This window comes from Adiantum capillus-veneris, chromosome 15 (assembly GCF_014529385.1).
Source record: "Adiantum capillus-veneris isolate H3 chromosome 15, ASM1452938v2, whole genome shotgun sequence".
NCBI lineage: Eukaryota > Viridiplantae > Streptophyta > Polypodiopsida > Polypodiales > Pteridaceae > Adiantum > Adiantum capillus-veneris.
The window spans coordinates 144190813-144207113 of record NC_140945.1 but is presented as its reverse complement, the minus strand read 5'-3'; the positions used below and the strand labels follow the sequence as shown (position 1 = coordinate 144207113).

Below are 16301 nucleotides of genomic sequence, written 5' to 3'. Positions count from 1 at the left end.
AGCAGGACCAGTCCGCTTGCATGGAGGAACGCTTGAGACAGCCTCTTGTTTTGAACCCCATGGTTAGCACATAGAGAGGACACTTGGTGGGCAGCAGGCCTCATGTTTCTTGGGGTCTCATGGCGGAGGGTCCAGCTTGCACGTTCGGTGACTGGCTACAGTTTTTAGACCTTCCCGGGGAGGTCTAAAAAACAAAGAGGCCACTTGGTGGGCAGCAAGCCTCATGTTTCTTGGGGTCCCATGGCAGAGGGTACAGCCTGCATGTTCGGTGTGACTGGCTACAGTTTTTAGACCTTCCCGAGGAGGTTCAAAGCATCCAATTACAAGGCATGAGGGGGGTGCAGAGTGTCACAAAGTGATGCCGTGGCGGACAGCAGAAACCCTAAAAAAACCTAAACCCTAATTTCTGCCACAAACCCTAATTTCCGGAAATCGCGGAGGTAAAAAAATTTATTTTATTTTTTTTGGTGGTGTGGTGGCTCTCAAGAAACTTTCTGATCAAAAACAGTATTCAGAGAAGGAATTACAAGAGGTGGTTGATGCACGGATTGCTCAGCTTTTTGACGCGCAAAAGAAAGCCAAAAAGGCACGGCAAAAAGCAGAAGAAAAGCACTGACTTCTTGGGATATTTGGGTCGTCGGTTGACATTTGACAAGGCAAAGAAACAAAAGAAGCGTGTTAGATTTGAAGGAGTACCCAGTTCTTCTTCTTCTTCTTCTGGAAAAAGGGTCTTGTCCAGCATAGTACTTCACCGTATTGCTCTCCACTGTTGTTGGATTTGAAGAAAGACGGATCTTGGAGAATGTGCATCGATTATAGCGCTCTCAACAAAATCACCATCAAGAATAGATTTCCGATTCCTAGGATCGATGATATACTCGACAGGTTACACGGATCCTCGAGCTTTAGCAGGATTGACTTGAATAGTGGATATCATCAGATCCGAATCGCGTCGGGAGACTGTCCACCTTTTACGAGTCACTTCAGCATTGCTACCACCATGAAGGAGGTAGAGAGATACTTCTTTGGGCCGAAACTCAAAAAGGATGTGGAAGAGTTCGTGCGCAGTTGCTTAGTATGCCAGAAGGTCAATTTTGACAGGCATAAGGCACAGGGATTGTTAAAGCCTTTACCCATACCCACCCGCCCCTGGAAAAGTATTGAAATGGATTTCATTTTTGATCTCCCGAGAACACAGAATGATCACGATGATTTTCCGATTACATGGGACGTCTGATACGATTGTCTCCGACAAGAGACCCCAGATTTATGAGTTTGTTTTGGAAGGCAATTTGGGAGAACATTGGCACGCAGTTGCAGTTGCAGTTCTCGTCATCGTTCCACTTGCAGACTGACGGGCAATTTGAGATTGCCAATTCAGTGATTTTAGATTTATTGAAGTCTTGTATCTCGGATCAGAAGACTCAATGGGAAAAGAACTTACCTTTGGTGGAATTTGCCTACAATAACACAATACACTCTTCGACGGGGAAGACGCCATGTGAGATTGTTGAAAGTGCTGCGAAGGTTCCATCCTTCCTGAGCACGAAAGATTAGATATTTGAAGCGGATGAATATTCGTGAGATTTGGATACGGCTTTTGCCAAGGTTCGCGAGACTTTGCAGGAGTCTCAAGAACGACAAAAAAAGGCAGCGGATCGCCCATCGCGACTTGAAATTGAAGGAGGATGATTGGGTGCTCTTACGTTTTGAGAAGACACGCCTACGAAAGAAAAAGGGAAAGGAGAGGCTTTTTCCAAAGCTTAGTATGCGATACTACGGACCTTTCCAGATCACTGACAAGATAAATGATGTCTCCTTCCGATTGAAATTGCCAGATACTTGGGAGGATTCACAATGCATTGCATGTGAGTTTCTTGAAACCTGTTAAGGATGATGGGGAGCCTGATGAGCAACCCGAAGTGAAAGAAAACGAGGAGACCCTTGTTCCTGAACAGATTTTGGCACATAATGATACGAAGAAAGGTAAAGTCCGAAGGCGGTTCTTGGTTAAGTTCAAGAACTTTCCTGCATTTGATGCGAAGTGGATGGAGGAGGAGGACCTAGCAGATACTCCTCGGATTGTGAAACTTTACCTTGATGTTTTGGTTTAGCATAGTCTACTCCAAACGGAACCCAGAATTCAGCTTGGCTGAAGATCTGGTGCAGTGGGATGCACAAGAGGGGAGTCACTCCGCTCCCTTGTCAACAGATGCCTCGATTTTGATACTAAAGTCACTGATGTCTCTTTGAGCTTCAGAGATATTGATAGCTGACAGTATTCTGCTGGATGACTATATGAAATGGAATTCCTGATTATGATACTGATTTGTTCTTGACTTCTTGTGAGTGCAGGAACTGATGGACGAAATGACTGCAGCATTTTGGTCTACTTGATCTCGAATAGACATGGTTGCAATAGAGGTTAGTCAATTGGACATTGATGAGGTCCCGATTGGACCTAGATGTGATTGCTAGCTACATTGCCGATAAATCATGGTCTAAGATCCGAATGAATGTTGAATGTCATGTGATGTCCTGTGATGTCGTGTGATGTGACTGTCGATTTGGCACATGTGCTAGATGTGTGTCCCTAGTACGTAGGTACTAACAGTCAGTGTCTCCTAACACGGTTTATGGCTTTTGTCGGTTTTGCAGGCGTAATCACGGTCAATTACAATGCTTTCAAGAGGGGGGTATGTCACAAAGTGATGACGTGGCGGATAGCAGAAATCCTAATTTCTGCCAGAAACCCTAAAAAAACCTGCAAACCCTGATTTCTGCCACAAACCCTAATTTTCGAAAATCGCGGAGGTAAAAAAAAAAAAGGATATTTTTGAGCGACGCAAATCTTAGCCTTTGGCCAGAAAAGCATAATTGCTTTTTATTGCTCTCATTGAGAGAGAGAGAGAGAGAGAGAGAGAGAGAGAGAGAGAGAGAGAATTTGCTTTTGCTTTCAGAAACTCTCTGTGAGAGAGGGAAAAGAGCTTTTGCTTTCAAGGCTTTTGATGGGGCTCTGCTTTTGGGCATCCCTTGTAACCTTTAAATTAGTAGTGAGGGCCTCACTTCTCAGAGCATCTGGACGCAGAGTCTGAGAGTGAACCCCGAGCCACTCTCTTGTACTTTGATCTGATTAATATATAAAAAAATACCGAAAGGGGCACCAAACTTTGGGGCCAATATCTCTAGGCACGGAACTCCGCCGGGCGAGTGTAAATCTATTGTGATCTGTGACTTGTTTTGAAGTGGTTATTTGGTGCTGTCCTCGCGGTTGATTCTTGACTTGGAGTGTCCAAGTCTGTTACACAGAGCATGTGTCAGGATATTACAAAGGCTATCACAGTTGAGTGGCACACTCATTTAGAGGCCGCAGCTCCCAGATGGATGGGGACCTGCACACGCTTGGAGGTCCTCATTGTCATTAGGACTTGCTCAGATACAGTGGCCCCCCCAAGTTTTTCGAGATTCCAAGGGAGGGTTGTCTCAGTAGAGACGCCACAGGTTGCAGAGTGCTATTTTCAGAGGATCAAAGTTGTCTATGGAAGGACTTGTGTCATCAATCCTGACATACCAGATCTTGAGTCGGGACACTTGCGGCTTTGGGCTTGGGAGAGCCGCCCTCTGGTACGAGCGCAGTAGGACCCAAGAGAGTGGTTCGGGCGGGATCCTTTCTCTCCAGCCGATCACCCAAGGACTCCCTTTTTCCACTACATAGCTCGTTTGGGATGACACATACTAACAGCACAGAGAGAGGCTCGCCCAACTGCAGCACTTCACTAGCAGGAGGAGGGTCTCACAACTCAGTTCTTGTCAATTTTTTGGGAGCAGTTGTGGAACAACAAGCAGCCGAGAAGAGTGCTGGTAGCACACAGGGCTACAGCAATTGGGAATTGGTTGGTACACAGCGGCTTCTTGGCAACATGTGTAGCCTATGGCCCTCCTATGGAGAGTCAGTACCATTGTTTGTGGGACTGCCCCATGGCACAACACGTTTGGCTTCGGGTTCTCCGGCTGATGCCAGCTGTCTCTACAACCCGACAATACACTTGCGGTGTTGCAGCTTGGTCCACGCTCACGGTGTCAGGAGTTTTTTGGAGCAAGGGATTGTGCATATGTACATACACATGCATGGTGCATCAAATAAAGAATTGCCCATTTTCCAGAGCCAGGTGGTTATGTGGGGACCACACGTGTACAGGTAGGACAGCATGTACATAGTACATCGATTTTCACTATCACCAGTACCAATGTGTTTTTTCTACAATATTGCGGAGTTGGTAGCGCGTAAAACTTCTCGAGGAAGCTATCCGCGGGCTGACGACATGAGGTAAGCAAGTGCGTCAGATGGCATCTATTGGCGTCAGGAGGCCGAATGGGGTCAATACTTGCACGTGGATAAGTACGGACACAACGTGGGTATTTTCATGAGGACCATTTTTTGGGGCCACTTCACGTGGTGGTGGGATGCATTATTGAAAAAAGTTGAGTGCCAGGTGTGCGGATGGATGCAGCAGGGTGACAACTATGTACTGTGAGGTCAGTTTTTGGCCTGTTCGGGGTCCGTTTGAGGTCAACTAAAAGGCCAAGGGTGCCCAAGTAATAAAGCTAAGTGTGGAAACTGAAAAACAAGAGAGAAGACCAGAAAAAACGTGGAGAAGAGAGGAGGAACAGCCGCAGGTGTGTTTTTGGGGTTTTTGGAGCTTGTTTTGGCCGTAAACTGCTCATCCGAGGTCGGATTTGAGCACTTTGACATTGTAGACTAGGGTTTTGGGCCGTTCCGGACACGATGGCGCTGTCCATTTTGCCAAATTCCTCACTCTTTTTCTGCTGTTTTGACTGTGTAAGTTTCTCCTATGAGCGAAGCTTCTGCTCCAATTTGTGATTGTATCTGGTATCTTTTACCCATATTGTGTGAGCGATTTGCCCCATTGGTGTTGGCCCAAGCTCATTTGTATCTAAACGTCAGAAGTTCTCCTCTTTTGAGCTGAGTTTTTTGGGTGTGTGTGTCTCTCTCTCTCTCTGTGTGGAGTGGGTAAACAGATAGTCTTTCTCCTCTCACTCCATCGGTGTGTTCCCTGTCTCGCCAGGTGGGTTGTGTAAGCCGAGTGGTGCCCCATACTGTGTGTGTATATCATCCCAAGAGTGTATTTCGGGTCGTTATAGAGGTGTTCTGTGTGTTTCCATCCCCCTCACATTCTTTTGGCGCCCCCACGGAGGATCTTCTTCGAGTACCTTCAGCTTCGGGATTACAGGTTGCTGATTACAAAGCACGGGTTACAGGTTACAACCTACAGGGACAGGTACAGGTACAGGTACAGGTGATTCACACAGGTACAGGTAGCTGGAGTACAGTGATATACTAGCAGTGGTGTCACTTGCAGTTGTTGTGGGTATGCATCACCTGGCGCCTGCTTGAGCGCATTGTCTGCTGGATTGTACGTTACTTGTGGAAATTGCCATTGTACGCCTTTGTGGAGCCATATTTTGGTTTTATTTGGTAGTCCCAGCCATTTCTGAGACTTGGTCTGCAAGATAGTCATTTCTGAGACTTGACTATACGAGATTTGCATAAGCCTTCGTGTGAGGGTCGATAGCGTGAGGTTTTATTGAGCTGGGGGATTCTCAAATGTGGAGATCCTTTCGGTGATACAGGTAGCTGGAGCACCCTTTTCGTGACCTCGCCATAGGCTATGTACTAGTGAGTCCTATTTGATGCTCGGGTTCTATTGTTGACAGTTTATATATACATATACAGTCTATATTTTGGGTTCCTACTGCTCTACTTCTGGGGAAACTCTGTCAAAATTTTTCCAAGTTATGATGGCTGGTTTTTTGGTCTTTTGAGCCATTTATGCTATTATGCTGCTGAAATTCTGGCAAAATCAGAGGATAAGACAGGTGTGCTTTCTTGGAAGCTACATGGATGGCTTTTAATGGATAATCACGACGGACCTCAATTCACTCCTTCTCATTTAACTCAGAAAATCCAGATAAATGTTCATGTGTCCAGGAAGATTTTTTTCCAGCAGCGCATAGTCTTTATGTTCGGGCCAAGAAGATTAAGAGAGATCCTGGAATGTCCTTTGCCTGTTGTAATTCTGATGATTAACTATGAAAACTCATTTGATGTACATGTGTTTATCCTTATCTAAAGCTGAGCTCCATTGAAGTTTCTGGGGATTGGGTAGTGAAAAGTTTTGGGTTCTTGCACGTGTGTTCGAAGGGGTTCTCAAAGCATTAAACTTGGGTAGCCATGGCTTTCTCCTATCCGGAGTTTCATGGAAGAAGTGATGAAGATGTAGAAGACTTTTTGGAAAAGATGGAGGTTGTCTGCATTAGCAACCAGATTCATGACCCAACACAAATGTTACGCCTTCTCCAAATCTGTTTGAAGAGTGATACGCGAGTTTGGTCCGAAGCATTTGAAGAGGAGTTGCGTGTGGCTCATCCACCTGTAAGATTGAGTTGGGACAATCTAAGGCATGGATTGGAAGTGGAGTTTGTGAAGATAGAAGATCCTGACAAAGTCTGGCAAGAAGTACAAGGTTTGGTGCACAAGGAAGGTGAGCCAGTAGATGCATACATACGTAAGTTCTCATTGGCATGGGAGAGGATGTGCAAGGCCTTAGCACCACAGGTACCCCCGCCTGACATGATGAAGAAGGACAGGTTCTTGGCTGGTCTTTGGGAGAATATACGTTGGAGAGTGGAGCTAAAGAAGCCTAGGACATATGAAGATGCATTGGAGGTGGCAAGGAACAAAGAGTGGAAGTTGAGGAAAATGATCCATCTAGGAGTAGAGTCTTTGCCCGTGAGGTCTGAATTTCAGCCTATGGATTCTTCTCAAGGTCGCATGCTAGGGGTTCATCATGAACCAGTGGTTTCTGTTACTCCTCAAGTTATGCCAGCAATGGTCACTACAGCAGTCCAAGATGATGGCCTAAGGCAAGACATGAGGCAAGTGGTAGATTTGATGAGGAATCTCAGCCTAAACATGCTAGGCCAAGTGGGAACTAATCGAGGTCGAGGGAGGTTTGCAAATCAGCCAGGAGGTGAAGAGAGACCTAAGAATGGTGTTGGACAAAGCAATGGTAGGTTCTGGAGGCAGACGCCCACGTGTTATAATTGTGGAGAGTTGGGCCACATCAGCCCGCAATGTGATAAGCCACCAAGGATGGGGGGGAGATATGTATCCATTGCCAAGACAGGTGTTAACTAGGTCAAATGATTATGGAATTGAAATTAAGGGAGACGAAGGAACCAGTGGATTAACCCAGGAGGAAAAGGAAAAGACAAAAGTGTTAAGTGTGGTTACCTTGGAGAAGGCATCAAAGCTAGAGGATACATTAGTGATTCCTATTGGGAAGAGGACCATAGAGGAAAAGGAAGGAAGAAGTGCCCAAGGTCCTAGTAAAAAGAAAGGAAAGAGCCATGAAGGCGAGGATGTCAAGGCCAAGAGGAAAAGGAGGGCTCGTCGCAAGTTTCATGTTTCAGATTTTCCACTAGGGGATGGGCAATTAAGCTATGACTTGAAGGAGGATCTGACGAGGAGGAAAGCCGATGTTACTTTTGGGCAGCTTATAGAGATGGTGCGTAAGCTAAAGCGACAGTGGAAGAGGATGGTTAACCCAATGGAGAATGAGCCAGAGAGAGGTTCAGTGAAGGTGTTGGCCATGGATGAGCTACTAGACATTTGTCCAATAGTAGATGTGTGGCATAAAAGGAAAAATCTGGGACAAGGTTATGTTAATGGTGGAGCCCAAATATGTGTCATAACACACTCATGCGTTGAGAAGATGGGTCTTACAGTGACTGGGGTATCAGGCTTTCGAATCAGATTAGCAAACCATCAAAAAGTAAAATGTGTGGGTGTTGTAAAGAGCTTAGAAGTGGAAGCATATGATGCAAAGGCAATGGTTGATTTTCATGTGATGCCAGCAGGGTTGGGAGCATATCCTATTATACTGAGCAAACCATGGTTACGTGCAGTGGGAGTTGTTCAAGATTGGCGACGTGGTACGATTAGCCTCTATGGAAAGACAGGTGCCAAGAAGCTATATAATATGGACACAAGGAAACGATTGGAGGAGCTTTATGAAGATGAGGATGAGTCTAGTGATGAAGACTATTCCACAGTGACTGATGAGGACAGTGATAGTACTACCAGCAGTGATGAGGATGCTGATGTTGCATTTCTTTTGATAGACAAAGGAATCTAGGAGTCCGGTGTTGTTGCATTTGCAAATAAGATTGAAGATGAAAGCGAAGGGCCTTATGAAGTAATTGAAGGGCTGATACAAACCAAGGTTTAATTGTCAAAGAAGAAGGAATTGATGACACAAATGATCAGTGGAGAATTAGTGGAGACCTCTAAGCTATGGAGAAGGAGATATATTTGCACATGCTAGCTAGTTTTCCTGATTTGTTCATCACTTCATATGAAGAGATCAGAGGGTTCAAGGGTGAAGAGATGCATATAGAGTTGAAAGAAGGTGCTAAGCCAGTGCGGCAAAGGTTAAGAAGGATGGGTCAAGCACAAATGGAAGCCTTGAGGGAAGAGGTGGACAAGTTATTGAAGGCAGGGTTCATAGTCCTAGTGGAAACCACAGAATCGGTGAGTCCAGTAGTAGTCAGTCCAAAGAAGGATGCAAAGTGGAGGATTTGTGTAGATTTCAAACCCTTAAATGCAGCCACTAAGAAGAACCCATACCCTCTCCCATTCATCGATCAGATCTTGGATTCAGTGGCAGGTTATGAGAGGTACAGTGTGTGTGATGGTTTTTCAAGCTATTTTCAATTGAAGATTGCTCTTAAAGACCGCACAAAGACAAGTTTCATTACGCCATGGGGCTGCTACTGCTACACAGTATTTCCATTTGGGTTGTCAAAAGGACCTTCCTTCTATCAAGAGAGAGCAAATTGGGTGTTGGCACCATTCATAGGTAGTTGTGTTAAAGCTTTTATGGACGACTTCTGTGTTTACAGCAGTAGGGCTGAACACCATGAGAAGTTGCAGATGGTATTGGCTCGATATGATGAATGTGGAGGACAACTAAATCCCACGAAATGTCATCTAGCACAGCCAAGGGTGAAGTTATTGGGCCATATGGTGTCAGAAAATGGCATTGAGGCTGATCTAGACAAGGTTAAGTCTATTATTCTTCTTCCATCACCTACGAGTACAAAGCAATTGGCAACCTTTATACACAAAGTGAAGTACATGGCACGGTTTATTCCATTCTCGTCGCAGCTTCTTTATCCATTACAACAAGTGGCAAAGCATGATCCATTGCAATGGAATGACCAGTGCGAAGGGGTGTTTCAAGAGGTCAAAGAGGTGTTAGGGGGGTTGTCAACCATGCAAGCTCCTGATCGGGAGAAAGTTTTTTATGTAAATCCATCAGTAGGGGATGATGCCATTGGAGCCATGCTATTGCAAAAAGGGAAGGGCGGCCATTATATGAGGCCAGTATATTGTGCAAGTCGAGTGAAGTTGGTAGCAGAGAGAAAGTTCTCGGAAGCAGAGCTAGTGATGGCCAGTGTAATATTTGCTTGTCGACGATTTCGTCATTACTTGCTACCACGACCTTTTGTTTTCTTGACGAGTTATGCCTTTTTGCCACAGTTAATTAATGGTACTAACATGTCAAATGTGGTGAAGAAATGGGTGATTGAGCTGCAAGAGTTTGAGTTCTCTTTCCTAGTGGAAGACAGTACAAGGGCTACCCTAGCTGATTTGTTGACCTACAAGGAGAATCCCCTTATTGTTAAGGAAGAGGTGGTGAGAAAGGTAGTTGAAGAAGTGCCACAGATCAGCAATGCACATGTGTTGTTCTTTGATGGCTCATACAAAAAGAGCCATGATGCGGCTTCAAGGGGTATAGCACTTTATGATCCAGAGGGGAAGCTAGTATGCAAGAGGGTTCAAATTGGATGCTCATAGCAACAATGAGGCTTAATATGCTACGTTGGAAGCTGGATTACACATTTGTTTGAAGCATGGGGTTAGAAGGTTGAGCATAAAAGGTGATGCCTTGTTAGTTGTGAAGCAAGTGCTGGGTGTGTGGAAGAGCAAGAACACCTCATTGAAGGAAATGTGTTTCAGAATTAAAGGCCTGTTAAAAAAGTTTGAAGCATGGAGCATCAGACACATTGAACGTGCTCTAAATGGCGAGGCACATGAAGCAGCTCAAAGCATGATTGGGGAGCTATTTGTGTTGAGGACCAATTTACCTCTTTATCATGGCCGGGAAAGTTTGGCTCAAGAAGAGTTTTTGTTAACAGGAATCATTCCAAAGGAGATTCAGAAGTCTAAGAAGTATGGTTTTGTGCGTAGAGCATACAGGTACAAATTGATTGCTGATGTCTTATACATGAAAGGGATTGATCTCGTGTTGAGACGTGTACCTTGGCGGGAGGAGCTTTACAGAGTGTTGGAAGAGAATCATGAAGGCGCATGTGGCGGCCATTTTGCTCTAAAGATCACTTTGCATAAGATCTTGCAAGAGGGGTATGTCTGGCCTAGTTTGCACAAGGATGTTCACCATTGGTGTAGGTCTTGCAATAGGTGTCAAGCATTTGGGAAGAGAGTGTTGAAGCCAGAGCTACGAAAAAACATTATGACGTTTGATGTGTTTGAAAAGTGGGGGATTGATGCAATAAGCCCGTTACCTATCACAAGCAGGGGCAAAAGCTATATTTTGACTGCAATGGACTATCTCTCTAGATGGGCAGAGGCTATAGCAGTAAAACAGATCACTGCAAAGGATGTGGCAAAATTTGTGTATGATGAAATATGTTGCAAGTTTGGGGTGCCACTGGAGCTACTTTCAGATAAGTGGCCTGGCTTTAGAGCTAAACTGCTAGATTTTTTATGCGCAAAGATGAAGATTAGGCACCAGCATACCACTCCTTATTACCCGCAGTGTAATGGCTTAAATGAAAGATTCAATGGTGAGTTGGTACAAATTCTTTCGAAAGTGACAGAGCACCAAGGAAAGAATTGGGATTTGGAATTGCCTAGTGCATTATGGGCTTACCGTACTTCGGTGAAGACAGGTACAGGGTTTACTCCATTTCATTTGGTGTATGGAAAGGAAGTACTATTGCCTGTGGAGGTAGAATTGCCTGCAGTAAAGATGCTAGAGAAGCTGCTTGGGCCGCCTAGTGATGCATTCAAAGAGAGGCTCTTGCAGTTACAAGAGGTTCAGTTGGATAGGATGAGCGCATTGGAACATTATGGGCAGATGCAGGATAAGGCTTTGGCAAAGATAAATGAAAAGGTCAAAAGTAAGGGTATCAAGAAGCATGACTTGGTTTTGCGCTACAACAGTACGCTGGACAACACCTTCCAAAAGAAGTTTCAAATTAAGTGGGAAGGCCCTTTCAAGGTAGTGGAGTGTTTTCCGAATGGTACATATCAGTTGGCTAACTTGGATGGGATTCTACATAAGTCAAGGGTAGACGGATTGCGTCTTAAATTGTATCATGCTAGATTAATGATGGTGGAACAAGATGAGATGTCTGCAGAACAAGTAAGGTGTGTGAGGGATGAGGAGGCCTGTGATGCGGCAAGTCTCATATCGCTTTTTGCTGCTATTGATCATGAATGATCTAGCAGGCTAGGGGGTGGGCAAATTATGTCAGGAGTTTTTTGGAGCAAGGGATTGTGCATATGTACATACATATGCCTGGTGCATCAAATAAAGAATTGTCCATTTTCTAGAGCCAGGTGGTTATGTGGGGCCCACACGTGTACAAGTAGGACATGTACATAGTGCATCGATTTTCACTATCACCCGTACCAATGTGTTTTTTCTACAATAATGAGGAGTTGGTAGCGCGTAAAACTTCTCGAGGAAGCTATCCGCGGGCTGACGACATGAGGTAAGCAGGTGCGTCAGATGGCATCTAGTGGCGTCAGGAGGCCGAATGGGGTCAATACTTGCACGTGGATAAGTACGGACACAACGTGGGTATTTTCTTGTGATAATTATGTAGAAAGGTCATCATGAGGACCATTTTTTGGGGCCACTTCATGTGGTGGTGGGATGCATTATTGAAAAAAGTTGAGTGCCAGGTGTGCGGATGGATGCAGCAGGGTAACAACTATGTACTGCAAGGTCAGTTTTTGGCATGTTCAGGGTCCGTTTGAGGTCAACTAAAAGGCCAAGGGTGCCCAAGTAATAAAGCTAAGTGTGGGAACTGAAAAACAAGAGAGAAGACCAGAAAAAACGTGGAGAAGAGAGGAGGAACAGCCACAGGTGTGTTTTTGGGGTTTTGGTAGCCTGTTTTGGTCGTAAACTGCTCATCCGAGGTCGGATTTGAGCACTTTGACATTGTAGATTGCCGTTTTGGGCCGTTCCAAACGCGATGGCGCTGTCCATTTTACCAAATTCCTCACTCTTTTTCTGTTGTTTTGGCTGTGTAAGTTTCTCCTATGAGCAAAGCTTCTGCTCCAATTTGTGATTGTATCTAGTATCTTTTACCAATATTGTGTGAGCTATTTGCCCCATTGGTGTTGGCCCAAGCTCATTTGTATCTAAACATCAGAAGTTCTCCTCTTTTGAGCTGAGTTTTTTGGGTGTGTGTGTGTCTCTCTCTCTCTGTGTGGAGTGGGTAAACAGATAGTCTTTCTCCTCTCATTCCATCGGTGTGTTCCCTGTCTCGACCAGGTGGGTTGTGTAAGCCGAGGGTTGCCCCATAGTGTGTGTGTATATCATCCCAAGAGTGTGTGTCGGGTCGTTATAGAGGCGTTCTGTGTGTTTCCATCCCGCTCACAACGAGCCCAATACTCCACTTTGAGCTGGCTTCCACCAGCAGGATGATAGTGATCCAGAGGGTCGACCTACACTACAGCTTGCCACAGAGCTCATCCCCCAGGAGTGGTGCAATTACAAAGTGGTATTGGGAGCTCATCTGCGGCCTAACACTCTGGTTCATTTGGCGGGCCCACTGCTTTCACATCTTCGAGGCTCGGCCTGTTCCACCGACAGGACTGTTCGGGACATTTGGCTGGAGCTGATACACACTCTCGGGGGTCAGTTTGAGAGACTTCAGGGTAGCTCCAACCACATGCGGGAGCGCCGAGAGGCTTTCTTGCGACTATGGCGCCCAGGGCCTCTCTTCACCATGGTTCAAGGTGCGCCTAGATGGCACTACCGGCCACCACTGTGGCTTTATCCTCCTCCCATCTCGTGCTCTAGCCCTCGTTGTACACATTTTTTTCTAACTGGGAGAGTCTCCCCATGTTTCTGTTGTAGCCCTCCTCGTTGAGGTGGTTTTCCTTCGGGCAGTTATCATTAACTAATGGAAGGATCTCTTTTCTTGCCAAAAAAAAAACTGATACAATCTTGGTGGATCCACCAGCAGTTATACCTGCCACATGTTAGAGAGGCTAGCAATTACACCTACCAAGTACATGCCGACTCTCCCTCCTCTTACTCCTCAAATATTCTATGTTACACCTGTGAAGACTAGCAGTTACATGTGCCCTTTCTTACTTCTAAGATAATCTATGTTACTTTACATAGCCCCATGGCACCTATAAGCACTCCGCATGAGAGGTTTTTACACATCGTAATTTTTCACATCAAGAGATTTCTATGTCTTTTATCTTTAGAATTTGGAAGTACACATTTAGTAGTAGAAACTCGTAATCAGGACAACTGCTGCTGTTGAGGCTCTGGCTCCATTGTTCTAGTATGAAAGAAAATATTTCAATCTGCAGTCAAACATGACTATAGAGTCTTACGGGTTGTGGCAGTCCAATTGCTTCTCATAATCTCTACATCTAGATCATACTGCTCAAAGTGCACTACAATACACTCAAGCATGATGAAACTATCTTAAACACTTTAAAGCTCACTAAGATATGAGCACTGCTATTCAAACCAGAAAAAAAAAATGCTTCTTTGCCTACCATCTGATTCTTCCGAAGCCACTGTATCAAGTCGAACATGGTAGATATCTTTGGCCTTGGAATGTTGGTACTTGGACCAAGAGAATCTCCTAAAGCTTCTGTTTTCTGGCCTTCAACACCCTCATGAGCATAAGTACTGTCTCTACAGTCTGCATCTTCTTTCCCTTCTTCACTCTTCACAGAGGATAGCTGCCAACCACCATGAGAAGCCATATCCTTAGCCAGGAAGGTTTATGAATGTTATTCCTAACAAGACACATTGATCAACTTGATTGTGTCACAAAAGTAAAGCAGGGTTCTTTGATGCCCACTCTCTCTTTGTCCCTGCAGCATTCTGAGAAAGCAGCACTTGAAGCTTTTTCTCTAGCCAGTGGACTTGCGAGTACAGTGTGAATCGTCTTTTCCACATCATCCTCATCCTCAACCGTTAAGCTGGCTAGATGTAAAATCTCTGATGCGTTCAATCCCCGCTCCAGCATTGCATGCACGAGGTTTATTTGCAAATGGGTCACCTGATAATGAAAGCTACCTTAGATAGAACCTTTGACTATTTTTAACTTGATAGAGCCAGACACATACACTCTGAAAACCCAGTCTCCTGTTATCCGAGGTAAAGAGGTCCTTCGCATTAATTGAAGAGCACAACTTCATGTTTGCCCTCATGGTGCCCGTAAAAATAGCTTGAGTTGTAGCTGTTGTTAAACCCACAAGCTTAGAGAGACTACACCAATCCACACGATCCACTGTCCTCTCAAAATCTAGTATGTTACTAATTACTGTGTCTTGGCCCATTTGAAGAACAAACTGGAAAAACCAGACATCATTAGTATACTGCAACGTTGATCGAATAAAATGAATGGATAATGAATCAGCCACAATCCAATAGCTTTAGTAGTTCAACTCCCTACATGAGAGTGAGAAAATGAAACAATAGAGTGCTTGTATTGACTTCGTTATAGAAGTTGGTGAAGAGATTCATAAACATGTGCTAATTTGGAAATGCACATACAGTTATGTGACATTTTGGGAGCTGTGACTTACAGATATATGTTCAACTGATAGCCGTCTATATTTCCATAACTTCCAGCAATTTTTCCGACGAAGCATATCTGTAGATTGAGGCCTTGATGTAGTGCTACCCAAAAACAATTCCTGCAAAAAGAAAGTCTGCTTCAACCATGACTAAGACCCAACCTAGCACATAACATGAAACTCAGTAAGTTAAAATGATATATACATACCTTCATAAGGTCAAAAAAGTCTGCACTTACGAATTATAAGAGAGGCACTCACAAAAATACAAAAGCAAGGGACACAAGAAAACAGCTAAAGAAAAAACAAAATTACTTTATTTGTTTCTAAACAACAGTAAATAAAAACAGACCATTATTCACCTGAAAATGCTTTTAGAAAAGCATAAGCAAAATAAATTCAAGTATTCTGGAATAGGCAGTGGTTGTAACAACCCTGGTGCCTTTTGTCTATCAAACTTGACCTTTTGGCAAACTACGCATGCTCGCACAAAGGCATCCACATCTCTCCTTAAAGTAGGCCAGTAAAAGAATGTCTTGACCGCTTTCACTGTTGCATCAATACCACATTGCCCTACATACAGTGGGACATGACTTTCTACCATAACCTTATGTCACAATGGCCTAGTGACACATAACCTGCCATGCATCATCATAAAACCACCCTCGAGGAGATAGTGCTTATGGCGTTGTCCATCATGTAACTATTCATAGAGCCTTGCAAAATCTTCATCATTAGCATATTGTTCCTTCATATCATCAAGCTCATCATGATAAGGAATTGACACAGCTGAAATTTGTGGCTGTCACAAAGTGATGACGTGGCTGCCCAGAACTGAAACCCTACTGCTGCTGGAAACCCTAACCCTAAAACCTGCAAACCCTAAAATCTGCCAGAAACCCTAACCCTAACCCTAAAACTTGCAAACCCTAAAACCTGCCAGAAACCCTAACCCTAACCCTAGGGCAGCAAAACTGGAATCCCGAAAAAAGCGCAAGCTTGATGACGTGGCAGAATCCCGTAAATTGCGGCGCATGTTGCGTTTGAGAGAACTTCTTTGCTTCATTTTTGAACTGGATAAGCTCTCTTGTGAGAGAAAGAAACCTTGCTTTAATTTTAGGCTTTTGATTTGAAGCTTTTGGGGCTCTGCTTTTGGCAACCCTTGTAAACAATAAATAAGTGGTGAGGGCTCACACTCTGGAGAGCATCTGGACGCAGAGTCAGAGAGTGAGAGCCGATCCACTCTTGTACTTTGAACTGATTAATACATAAAGAAATACCGAAAGGGGCGCCAGACTTTGGGGCCAATATCTCTAGGCACGGAACTCCGCCGAGCCAGTGCAAATCT

General features: G+C 44.5%; 1 protein-coding gene across 2 annotated transcripts in view; it reads right to left on the bottom strand.

Moving 5' to 3' along the window:
• LOC147441613 (uncharacterized) overlaps nt 1-16301 on the bottom strand; it is a 100282-nt gene that overhangs the window by 30904 nt on the left and 53077 nt on the right. For both annotated transcript variants that reach the window (XM_086483187.1, XM_086483188.1), the window contains exons 2-6: nt 14963-15073; nt 14501-14725; nt 14233-14433; nt 13922-14110; nt 13637-13723 (exon numbers count right to left, since the gene is read on the bottom strand). In XM_086483187.1, coding sequence (XP_086339313.1) covers nt 13637-13723; nt 13922-14110; nt 14233-14433; nt 14501-14725; nt 14963-15073 — 813 coding nt within the window. The remainder of the gene's footprint in view (nt 1-13636; nt 13724-13921; nt 14111-14232; nt 14434-14500; nt 14726-14962; nt 15074-16301) is intronic.